General features: G+C 36.3%; 1 protein-coding gene across 4 annotated transcripts; it reads left to right on the top strand.

Annotated features, from left to right (window-relative positions):
• Positions 1 to 737: 737 nt before the first annotated feature.
• On the top strand, positions 738 to 8110 carry LOC131015702 (uncharacterized). Of its 4 annotated transcripts, none has more exons than XM_057944120.1 (8): positions 738 to 3385; positions 3837 to 3899; positions 4509 to 5231; positions 5341 to 5475; positions 5921 to 6001; positions 6514 to 6573; positions 7080 to 7166; positions 7644 to 8110. In XM_057944120.1, the coding sequence occupies exons 1-8, from the start codon at positions 3119 to 3121 to the stop codon at positions 7929 to 7931; spliced, it is 1704 nt and encodes a 567-aa protein (XP_057800103.1). In that variant the 5' UTR covers positions 738 to 3118; the 3' UTR covers positions 7932 to 8110. The 4 variants fall into 4 exon arrangements, with proteins under 4 accessions (XP_057800103.1, XP_057800102.1, XP_057800105.1 ...); XM_057944119.1 differs by having other exon boundaries at positions 4509 to 5255; XM_057944122.1 differs by lacking the exon at positions 3837 to 3899.
• Positions 8111 to 12062: the final 3952 nt, after the last annotated feature.

The raw sequence follows: 12062 nt of genomic DNA, 5'->3' as shown, positions 1-12062 counted from the left end.
AAATCAATGAACGAAATGCAACGATTGTAGACAACCAAGGCACGAACATGACCACAATTGCGAACTCATAAACTCGACTAACCAACTCAACATTCTTAAACGAAAGTAAAAACTTGTAAATGCAATTAACTAGAAAATAAATAATTGAAGAACATCAAGCAATTAAAGCACACAAATAAATCTCAAACATCACTAGCAAATTCATAAATAAACCGAGAACAATCCAGAATTCAGGAAAATATCAATCTAAGAGTTCTTACAATAATTTAAACGAGAATTCCAACGTTGTAATCCAAAATAAATCTACGCGATGAACAATGATCCGTGGAATCGAAAGATGTTTCAATGAGTTTAAGGCTCTCAAAAACTAAGGAAAAGATGTAAAAATCGCCCTAGGAGGCTGCTGGGGTCGGAAGTGGTGAAGTAAACCCTAAAAATAGGTTTTATACTTGAAAATCGTAACTGCCAAATACCGCCCCACGGCGCCGCCGCCTACCCCATTCGCATCAAGTTACCAATTGAACACAGGCGGGCGGCGTGAAGCGGCGGTGGCCGGCTTCGAAAGTCTTCAAAATGCCTCCCTCACTTTCCGAAATGCACAAGAACCTGATTACCTGCAAGGACAACACAAGTGCACGAAAAATCATCGAGCAAGTATAAAGTGATACTAAAAAGCACATAGCATGCTCGAAAGTGCACCAAAACATCCACAAAATACGCCCAGAAATAAGGTAAACAAACTCCACCCACCGAAGAACCAAAACAAGCAGAAATTGAAGTCCAACCTGATCTTCAGAGAACACTTGTTCAATATTCCCCAACTCAAGCCGAAACTGGTGCAACTACTTCTATCTTGACTGAAGAACCTCCACTATGACCAGAAGAATTCAGAAAGTACAAAAGATGGTTCGAGAGTCACTCTGAGGACAACATTATTGGAGAACCATCTGATCGTGTGAAGACTAAGAGATCAGTGTGCAACCTCGTCTATGATATCAACCAGAACACAATCAAAGAAACTAAATATTTCAGTTGTTTACTATCACAAACTGAACCAGTAGATGTTCAAGAAGCATTGAAATGCACTCAATGGATCACCGCGATGCAAGAAGAGCTTAATGCATTCAACATGAATTCAGTCTGGGAACTGGTTGATCGACCAAGACCAAACACCAAAAACAATTTTCAAATTAATAAGATAAAAGCACATGATTTAAATCAAACTAACCACATATCAAAACACACATTGGTAAACAACAACAAAACCTAACCCTAAATTGCACCACTCGACAATTTTCAAGAAATTAGATAACGGGGAGGTTTAGCCACTTACCCTGAGCGAGTCCTAAGACCAGAACCTCGACTTCCCAATAGCAATTTGGATCGTTGCGTTCTGAGGCAGCAAAATAAGGATACGACGACATACAAATCGTGGATCTGATACCGCTGTTGGGTAGTTTCATGGTACGTTGTCGTCCACGCACTTGTTAGCACAAAGCCAACGAGCTCTTCAAGCTTTGGAAGGAGAAGGAGCAGCAACTTCAACTTTCGGACAGCATCAACAACGACTTCCAGACAGCAGTTGTGCGACGGTAGAATTCCAACACTGATGGTAGAACACGAGTAGTAAAGGGAAAAGCTTTGGCTCAGTTCCGTTTCCTGGCGCACAACAACGTGCACCACAATGATTTCCGTCTGCTCCACACACCCACGACACCTTCAACCCTCTCCGGTGGCTCCACACAATAGCTACGACGAGAAGACTCAAAAATGGGGAGAACAAGCAAGACACGAAGTTTCTTGTTCGATCCACGTGAGGAAGACAAATGGAGAGATAGAGAACATGGTTTGCTTGATCACACAAGAACAACGATAACTTTCATCTTCTCTCTCACACTCAACGACGATGCCTCTAACTCTTTCTCACTTACATAATTAGACACACTTTTCTTGAGCTCACACACTCTCTCCCTTAGCAATTAAGGCAAATGACATTAAGAAGGCATAGAATGGGCCTACCAGGATGGACCTTTGGTGTGTGGGTTTGGGCCTCCAAGGAGTTGGGCCAAAATAAAACTTACAACTGCAAATAAATGTAATTAGGTTGAAGAGAAATCAAAATTAATAAAAGAGCCATAAATTATCAACACAAATATTTCAATCCAAAAATCAAAATTTGAAGCAGCAAGAGCAATGCCCTCGATAAAAATAATCGCTCTATGGCCTGACCAAGCAAGTAAGAAAGCACTCTTATTCTTACTCAGCTCCGCCACTAGAGCCGCCTCCAGCGCCGTTACAAAGCTTGGTTGTTACACTGGTTCCTGTGGATGATAGACGCCCTCTCCCTGTTCCCTTTTAATTGCTTCTTTTGGTCGGAGCCGCTATCGAAGTTGTGGATAAGACTAAAAACTCATTGGAGGGTGTGGCTCATTTGTCGGCCCAGATAGGTCCTCCGCAATCTCTAATTGTTCCTTCATCGTCACCGATTGCTCATCGATTGTCGTCTCTCGCGACTTCGCCGCCCCCTTCCACTGATGATGGACCATTGGTGCTCATTGTTTCATTTCTCAACGGAAGATAGATGCTGCAAATTTTCAGTAGGGATGAGAGAGAATGAGAGAGTAAGAGAAATCACGAAGAAGAAGAACATCAATGTTATTTTTAAAATTCATTTCTCTATTTTTAATTTATTAAGGGTATGCCATTCCCTCTTATATTTGTAATTTTAGTCATGGATTAATTATTACATTATTGTTTGATTAGATTCAATCAACAAAAAAATCAAAACGTCAATAATTTTCTTAGTATTTTCCAAATAGATAATTAAAAATCAGCTGGGATTCTATTTTGTTTTTCAGAATCATCGTCCCCATAAATCGCGTTCACATAAATTTGACGTCTCTGCCAATGCAATTACGCAAGGAAACGTTTCTTGATTTTTAACAACAAACATAAGCAAAACCAAATGAAAAAGCAGAAATTCCTTCAGAAATAAAATAAAATAGGAAAAATAAAACAAAGACGAAAAGAAGACGGCAAAAAAACGGCTCCAATTTTATTTGTAGCACGCAATTCTCTCTCTATCGCACGATTCGGGGGCGTGATTGCGTTTGCAACAATGAGGAATCGACGGCAGGTGGCTACCAGCGACGACGAGGACGACGCACTAATGCCGCCGCCTCGTCGCAACTCAACTGCCGATGTAAGGAAGCGCAAAAAGGTTCACCTCCCCTCTGACGAGGAGGCCGAGTCCTCGAGTGACAACGAGGAGCAGGAGGATTTGGAGGCGCAGCCGGTGGGAGAGCCGATTAGGTTTTCCGGTAAAGGGAGAGGGAAACGTAGCCATTTTGAGTCGTTCGAGTACGACGGAATTCAGTATCAGCTGGTGAGTTTTTTGTGCTCTTTCTCAGTCGATATCTGCTTTCTAGGGTTTTTAGTTCATGTCCATGTTGTAATTGCACTATTTTTTATTTCTGCTTGTAATTTGCTGAGAAATGATGATACGTCTCTCTTCTTTTCTCTGTAATTATGTCTCTTGGATAACTATTTACGCCAATCTTCTGTTTTTTGGTTGGAGTTGAAGAGAACGGATACATGTATGTTACATTCAAGCTGTTACAATTTTATTTCTGCAAATAGCATAAACCTGGATCTTTTTGTTCTAATCGTGTAAATCCCTAGCCCGTATAGGAAATTAGCATTGCATGTTTTATCGATCAGTTTATGTCAACCTTTTGCGTGCCACAATTTAACTCCCTTTGGATGCTGTAGTCTACACAAACTAAGTTTACTGATGCGTTTGGCTTAGACCTCATGCTTTTTTTAATTACCTTTAGGAGGATCCAGTGCTTTTGGTCCCTGAGAAAGGAAATCAGAAGCCTTATGTTGCCATTATAAAGGTAATCTCTCTTTCTCTCACACACACATGCACACAGAGAGACACCCAGCTTTTGATGACTATCTGGTGTGTAGGACTTCAGATGTTTGATTAGTGCTGTTCAATATAATAAATGAAAAATGTTTTTCGTTCCTGTCCTTCAACCACCTATGAGATGTAACTTGAATTGGTAGATCCAGGTTTTGGCATTCGGTGCACTTTAGCAAGTTAAATAACTCATTGGTTGTGGATTGTGATGATAGCCTTTTAGAGTATCCATGAATATCGTTTACTATTGGAAGTTTGAAGATAAGGTTTCAGTCCCCATAAATACCTTCTATGACTTTCTTTCCTGAACATATGAAACTTCAAGTGACAGGATCTCTTTAAATTATTTTTCATTTGGTTAAGGCAACTGACATCAGTGTTGCTTGGTAGATAAAATCCACAATCCCTTGGGGTTATCCTGCACTTGGAAGAATAAGTAGAAAAAGGAATAAATACAGACATCATTATGATCTTATTGGCTTCTCTAAGTTTATTGCTTCTTATGCTTGTTTTCAGTATCCTTTTATGTTGTATGTGCTGTCCTTTTATGTCAGTTGTATTAAGTCCTTGCTTTGGTTTACAGGATATTGCTCAAAAGCAGGAAGGGAGGAGCATGATGGTTACAGGGCAGTGGTTCTATCGTCCAGAGGAGGCCGAAAAAAAAACTGGTGGAAATTGGCAATCACAAGATACGAGGGAACTGTTCTATAGTTTCCACCGAGATGAAGTGCCTGCAGAATCTGTCATGCACAAATGTGTTGTGCACTTCATACCTCGAAATAAGCGGATCCCTGACCGCAAAGAACACCCTGGTTTCATTGTGCAAAAAGTATACGACACTGACCAGAGGAAGCTCTTTAAGTTAACTGATAAAGACTATGAAGATAACAAGCAATACGAGATCGATCTCCTTGTTCAAAAGACTTATGCACGACTTGGAGACCTACCTGACATTGAGCCTGAGGATGCGAATATGGATCAAGAAGATCAAACTAAGAATAAGCGACTTTTAAGGAAGAAGAATGTTTCACCTTTGGATGTTTCCAGGGAAGATGAAGGCAATAAATCTTTTACTCTCAGAGCAGAAACTCCTGGAAGCACCCCCGCCGGTGCATCAGAATTTTACGCCATTCTGTCAAAACATAAGATGTTAACTGGGGAAACACAACGTGATAAGTGGCTGGAAAAGCTTCTTCAGTCAATTCAGTTCATGTGCACTCCAGTGGATGGGAAGCAGAACAATGATGAACAACAAGGTGGGATCAAGAATGGTGGCCCAAGTCAGAGAAATGACTTGCTGAATAAGGTTCCAGAATTTTATTTCAGAAATGTAAAACATCTACTAGAATGCTCTTCTGTTATATCTTATGATCCTGACTAATCTTGATATTTTGTATTCTCTATATGTTCCACAGGGTGATGTATCATTTGACTGGCCTGATGCCGCTGTTACGGCTGTGGCCGCTCTTGAGAAAGCGGCACATGAAGCACTCTCTGCAGATTTTCAGAAGTATAACCAAAAGATGCGTCAATTAGCATTCAATCTTAAGGTCTATTGCTGGTTTTCATTGTGCATTTTTTCGTGCAGTTTTCAGATAACTCAACACACTAAGCTTTTGAATTGTTCTGATGGTAATTTTGTGCTCAAAACTATAAAAGAAGCTACATAAGTTCTTAACTTTAAAATAAGTTTCTGCTCTTCTCACTTTTCCAAGAACTAATGATTCTAACATCTTATTTTATTTCATGAAATATTATTTTCAAAGGGATTGGGAGCTATTTACCTCGCTAAGAGAACTCATATTGAGAGATTATAAATCGCTTTTAAAATTTTAGGGGACACTTAATAGTATTATAAATCAGAAGTCTTATCAAGTTGGAAAGAGTCTACAAGCTTATTCAACCCCCTCCTATATGCATTTTGTTTCCTTCTTATGCTTCAGTCTATATGCAAGTCTTCAGTTTCTTCTTTAAAATTGCTAATTGAATGTACAGAATGTTGTACTAGCACGGCGTCTTCTGAAGAAGGAGTTGGAACCTGCAGAGATACTTAATATGTCACCTAATGAGTTAAAGGTTCTTGCTTTTGCCCTCTTTGAGTTATTTTTGTAATATTTATTGTTTCTTCTTCTATCTGACATCTGTCTGGGCTTCCTTTCGTTTTTGCCATTACATTGGATTTACGGTCCACTTAATGTAGATTCTGGAATATCAACAACTATTGGGTGTTTTTGTTACTCTTCTGCAAATGATTGGCAGTCGGCTGACCAGGCTACTTGTTTACTAGATGTTAGTACTGCTATCATTTGTTGAATGTGTTGGTTCTATGTACACATAGATTAGGGGAGCACATCGCAAGCACGTTTTCTTTATGAACCAGTCGTCAATGCCCCCTCCCCCCGTCTCCAAAGAAAAATGGAAGAAAGGAACTATTTTAATTGGTTTCCAGCATGTCTAGTGAAATTTTATTGCTTCAAGCATATTGGGCATTCTACAAAGATATAGCTGGATCTAACATCTCATATTTAGTGTAGCCTAAATTTGCATTTCAAGTGAGACTTCATTCTCATACTTCTATTTTTACCCAGGAGGGTTTAACAGCAGAGGAAATAGCTAGGAGAGAGCCAGAGGAGACAGGGAACATTCAGGTTCTTGCTCTTATTTAATGACTGTTGATTAAACTTCATTCTTTCTAGTGATTCAAAGATAACTTTTTGAACTCTACAGAATAATCTTTTTCCATTATTTATTCTTGGACTGTTAAGTTATTTAGACTTTATCGTATTGCCCAATCATATTTCATCTTCTATAGCATTGATGGATGAATGACATATGTCAATCTTAAGATTGAAATTTAACAGTATTAACTAATGATTTAATTAAACAATAATTCTAAAAATGAAAAAGAAACCGAAAAAAGAATTTAAAAGAAAGAGAAATAAAATTGAAAAATCGCAACAAACAATAATAAAAAAAGTAGAAACAGGGGAAAATGCAGTTAACTAAACATAATCCTTTTTTGTTGATGCAACACATTTTAAAAAAAAATAAAACTGAATTTTAGCGCAAAAATATAACTAAAACTCTATTTTCATATATATAAAACTCTATTTTCATATATATATATGGATTGGTGTTTGTTTGTTGTGATCAGATGACAGATGCTCGTTGTAGAAGATGCTCGGAGAAAAAAGTGGGTTTGACGGATATTATTCAGACCGGGCATGGTGATCGCTATCAGGTTTTAATTTAATTTATTCTGTGGATATCCATATGCGATAGTAGTAGAAATTACATTGATATAGACTGAAACTCAAAGCCTTCTAGTATGCAGATTTAGAAAAGTAGATGATCGACATATGATGCATTATTCATAACAGTGCCCATGCTAAATATAATAGGTTGATATTGGTTGTGTCTAATGGTGAGTAACATGAATCTTGGGTAGTAGCTTGTGATCTAACAATTGTTCTTGTAACAAAAACAATGTTCGAAGCACTTGTGAATGGATAATATTCCTTTCCATAAACCCCAAAAACATAATATGATACACAGAAATGGGGAGAAGAGGAATAATTATTTTCCTGTTTGTTTCTTGTCTTTACGCTTTGTAATTTGTATTACTGGCCCTCTCTGTAATTGTGTTTGGTTCTTGCATCACTAGTTGTACTATGTGTGGTTTAAACAATTTTTGCTCATCATAGTTATCTTGTGCCAGTTGGAATGCGTTTCCTGTGGTAACACTTGGTATGCTTCGAGAGATGATGCTGCCACGCTGACCATAGAAGGGCCTAGTTCCGGCAAGACAGTTGTTGGTACTGCACCATTGGCTACTGCCAAGTTTGAAGATGTCGAGAAGACATTGGTTAGCCCGCGTGGAGCTGAGGAAGGAGCAAACGACGCGTTGAAGAAGACCACGGAAGCATTCATTCCAGTGTTGGAAAATCAGCGGTCTTTTAACAAAACCCGGGCGGAGGAAAGTCCTGCAACCAGCAAGGCCAAGTAAAAATGTATGTTTATGTAACATCCTCTAATCTTGTGTTTTGGCTGACGTTGTTTCTGTATATGGTCGAGTTGCGTGTATATATATTTATAAAATAGTGCTGTACGTATTAACTGCTAATCATTTTGTAATCTAGATGATGAAAACGCATTAAGTAACAAGCTCGGATTTTACTCTTCTTATGTGTATTGTACCATTTTGCAAGTTGTAGTTCTAACTTCTCTGTTTCCATATGCTATGGCTATGAGAACACTGCTTTAATCGACATAACAACTTTCCAACATTTTTCTTGGGACTTTAACAGCATTTTGTGGTAGAGATTATTCGATTGAAGTTCTGATCTAGTATTTTTTTGGTGGTCCTTACGCTATACATCAGCAAAAGTAAGTCCCAACATAGGAATTCAATTTGAGTTCCTTCTTGTCGCCTACTTCCTTTAAATTTCAATTCAATATAATATGGAGTACAAGACTAAAAATAATAGCAAAGGAAATTAGTAGATTGTTTATTTGATGATTAAGAGGTGCAACTCATTTAGAAATACCACTGCTGGCGATAAAACCTTAAAAAAAACTTGTGTATTTGTAACTTATAGTATTTTATTACGTTAAATTTTTAAATTACAAAAAAAATGTCAAAATATCATCATTTATGAATTAAATTAATTGAAAACAAAATATTTTTTTATTAATTTAAATATTAGTATTTTGATCTAAAATAGTGTATAATAATAATATTATCAACTCAATGAGTATAACATTAAATTTAATGAGAATTTTACAAAATTAATAACCCACACTTTATATAACATTTTGGACTCTTAAAAGTTTCAGACTATATTATTATTAAAAGTTCATATTTAAATATCTCAAAAATAATTTAAAAATTAAAAAAAGCACATATAATATAAAATATATTTATACGAATAAATAATAAAAACATAAATAAAAATTAAATAAATCTATATAATTTTCTAAACTTTAATTACATAAAAAATTATTATTATTAAAAAATCATGTAACTGAAAAACACAAAAAAAGGGAAAAAAAGAAAACAAAGCAAAAAATGTGGATGTGGGGAGAAGGAAAACCAGTTTATTATTATTATTTGTAAACCTTTGACCGGTAGTTTTTTATTCCTATTTTAGTTATTACTAATTTTTACATTAAATTAAAGATCTTGTTATAATATTTAATTTAAGATGCATATTAAATATTTTCATGAATTAAATTTAATATTTTTAAAAATACTTAAAATAAAATAAAGAAAAAGAGAAGAGATGAGATGAAAGAGAATCTTAGCTCAAAAAAAAAAAAAAAAAACTCTACATAAAAGACTGTGTTTTCACATATCATGGGAGAACGTCAAAAAACTCCTGTGAAACCGATTTTTTTAAAAAACCACCTTCACAATAACACAACTTCAACATACAAATGATACTTATCGTTTGTATGTTAAAGTAGTGTCATTGTGAAGGTGATTTTTTAAAAAAATCGATTTCACGAGAGACCACCTCAAGGTCAAAAACCCTACAATTATTTAACATGGAGTATTTTGATCAGTAAACAAAATTTTGGATTGAACCAGCATTAATATTAGCACTCGATCATGTATACTTGAGATTGTCTGCTAAAATCCCTTGACAAAACCCAATTAATCCTTACAGTATAGTCAAACTGTCGAACTAGAAGGACCCTTTAAAACAAGATCCGGATTAACCAGTCATGATTAACTCATAAAAATATTTTCACACGATGAACGATACATATTTTAATAAAATGTGACTAAAGTTATGAATAGAATAATTATTTCACTTTAAATGTGAGTGGAATTGTGGATTATATTATTAAATTATAAAAGCTGAAAAAACAAATTCATGTATGAATCGAAAAGGAAATTATGTAAAAGTTTCGTGGACGAGAATATCAACAATTAGCATCATTAAATCTAAATGGATCCCACTTCTAATAATTTTGGACTATATTTGATTTTTTTTATAATATTTTAATTTAATTTAAACAAGCATTCTTTTTCCTCTCTTATATGTTTTCCTCTTGACTTTTCACAATAAAGATTTTAACGAGGCCGATTCTTAAGAGTAGGAGCGTGCATTCAATTATTTGGTTCGATTTTTGCTAAAATCAAATCAAATTAAACTAAATTTATGTTCGGTTATTTAATAAATATTGAACCGAATTGAATTAATTGAAAATTTAAAAATTAAAACTGAACCGAACCGAAAACTGCTCAAGATTAATTAAAATATTATAATTAGGGTTAGACTAGAAATTAATTAGAAAATTATAATTAATATATATATATATATATATAATATAAATATATTCGATTTTCGGTTTTGTTTGGTTTTAAAAAATCCAAACTGAACCGAATCGAATCAAAAAACTGAACTTTTATGGAAAAAAAAATCGAACCAAATAGAAAAACCCAAAAAATCGAACCATATATATTTTATAATTTCAGTTTGAATCAATTCGATTATTTGATTTTGAATTTTTTGATCACCCCTACTTGAGAGTGCGGGTTGTGCTCTCCGTTGACAAGAAAGGGTTTAGGTGTTTCCTTTCTCATTCCTTTTTATATATCACCTCATTTTCATCATGCAATTCTATGTGGATCCGTCCCGACACGGGCGACACCCAAAGCAAAGCAAGGAAGCCAAGCCCCTATACCTCTGACCTTCTTACACTCATCAACTCTTCTTGTCGCCAATTGTGCTTTTGTATAAACTGTTACAATGGGGTACACGATCGAGTGAACTTTTACAACTCAAACTAAACAATCGTAGCTAGGAAACTGAACTAAGAAAATAAGCAAATTAGAAATGACAAGGAAGCTGGAAAGAAAAAACAACGAAATAAACAAACGTGAGAATGGCGTCGAGTCGAGATGAATCTCTTCCCGCAAGAAGATTATCGCCCCGGTAGTGCTCACGGTGTTGGCGAATCTTCCCCAAAGGTAAAACGACGACGTCTCGTTGGATGTAGCACCACAATCTAACGAGCTCCGGCGAACGTAATGGGATCGAGAACTGAACAGAATGCAGTGAGAAAAAGTGAGCAATATGCAGATTTTCGTGTGTCATGCTTATGCACTAAGACCTCTATTTATAAGCCATTCACCATGAGGGGAATTCAATCTGCATAATGGGAAATTAATCCACTATGTAACTGTCTGGATGTTACAACATTGAAGTTAGCTGCAAGAATTCAAATTCTGAATTCAAACACAGTGTGCAGTTTCGAAACTGCCATGCCATGTTGCTGCTTCTGCTTCTTCAACGTTAATAGGGCTTGGGCTGATACAAAATTGGTTGGGCTGGAAATAAATAATAAACTGTTGGGCCAAGAATAAAATTTAATCAAAAGCCCAAAAGTATTTTGTCCAAAAAATTATATAGTTTGGACCCAAACACCAATTGCCAAGATCCAAGTCCTTGGCCGCGGCCCGCCCGTCCGGCGACGGCGGCGCACGTGTGTGCGCGAGGCCAAGGCCTTCATCCAAGCCCACTAGCAAGCCCACAAGTTATTAGCTCCATGAGCATAGCTATTCTTATACAAGAGTATTCTTCCCTTGTTTTCCAATGTGGGACAATAACACTTCACAAGTGTTATTTCCCTTCTCAACATCCAAACTTTGATATACAATATCTCACTCACCGGAAATCGGTTTTGAGACTTCAAGTATACCACGTTCATCTACTCGAGACGTAGATTAACATCCACTAATTATTTCAATTAAATAACAAATATTTAATTAAATAATTAATTTCAGAAATGGTCTAAAACCATATTTCCAACAATCCCCCACATGAGTGAGAAAGCCGTATGCAGACACTTAGCTCAGTCCTCTTAAGAAACAATATAGCATTTGGAAAGGTAGCTTGTGGCTTTGAACCTACCATAGTCAATTTTATCGAGTATACCGGCGGCCTAGTGGATATGGTTCCTTGAACTAGTCCTCTTCGGTGTATACTGAGTCAACAAAATTGACACAACATTGCTTCAATCCTCATTCGTTCTTACGTTTGTGTCCATTACAGGCCTTGGAACACCCCTTTGGATTCATAAGTGTTTCAATCGAAGCGGCCACTCTTCACACTTATATAGGTAACTC

This window comes from Salvia miltiorrhiza, chromosome 3, assembly GCF_028751815.1.
Source record: "Salvia miltiorrhiza cultivar Shanhuang (shh) chromosome 3, IMPLAD_Smil_shh, whole genome shotgun sequence".
Taxonomy (NCBI): domain Eukaryota; kingdom Viridiplantae; phylum Streptophyta; class Magnoliopsida; order Lamiales; family Lamiaceae; genus Salvia; species Salvia miltiorrhiza.
The sequence above is the reverse complement of the archived record's forward strand: the minus strand, read 5'-3'. Positions and strand labels throughout refer to the sequence as shown.

Coding starts and splice junctions, on each gene's coding strand:
- LOC131015702 (XM_057944119.1), top strand. CDS start 3,119: ATGAGGAATCGACGGCAGGTGGCTACCAGCGACGACGAGGACGACGCA. Junction 3,386..3,836: donor ACGGAATTCAGTATCAGCTG/GTGAGTTTTTTG, acceptor AATTACCTTTAG/GAGGATCCAGTGCTTTTGGT. Junction 6,002..6,513: donor TGTCACCTAATGAGTTAAAG/GTTCTTGCTTTT, acceptor ATTTTTACCCAG/GAGGGTTTAACAGCAGAGGA.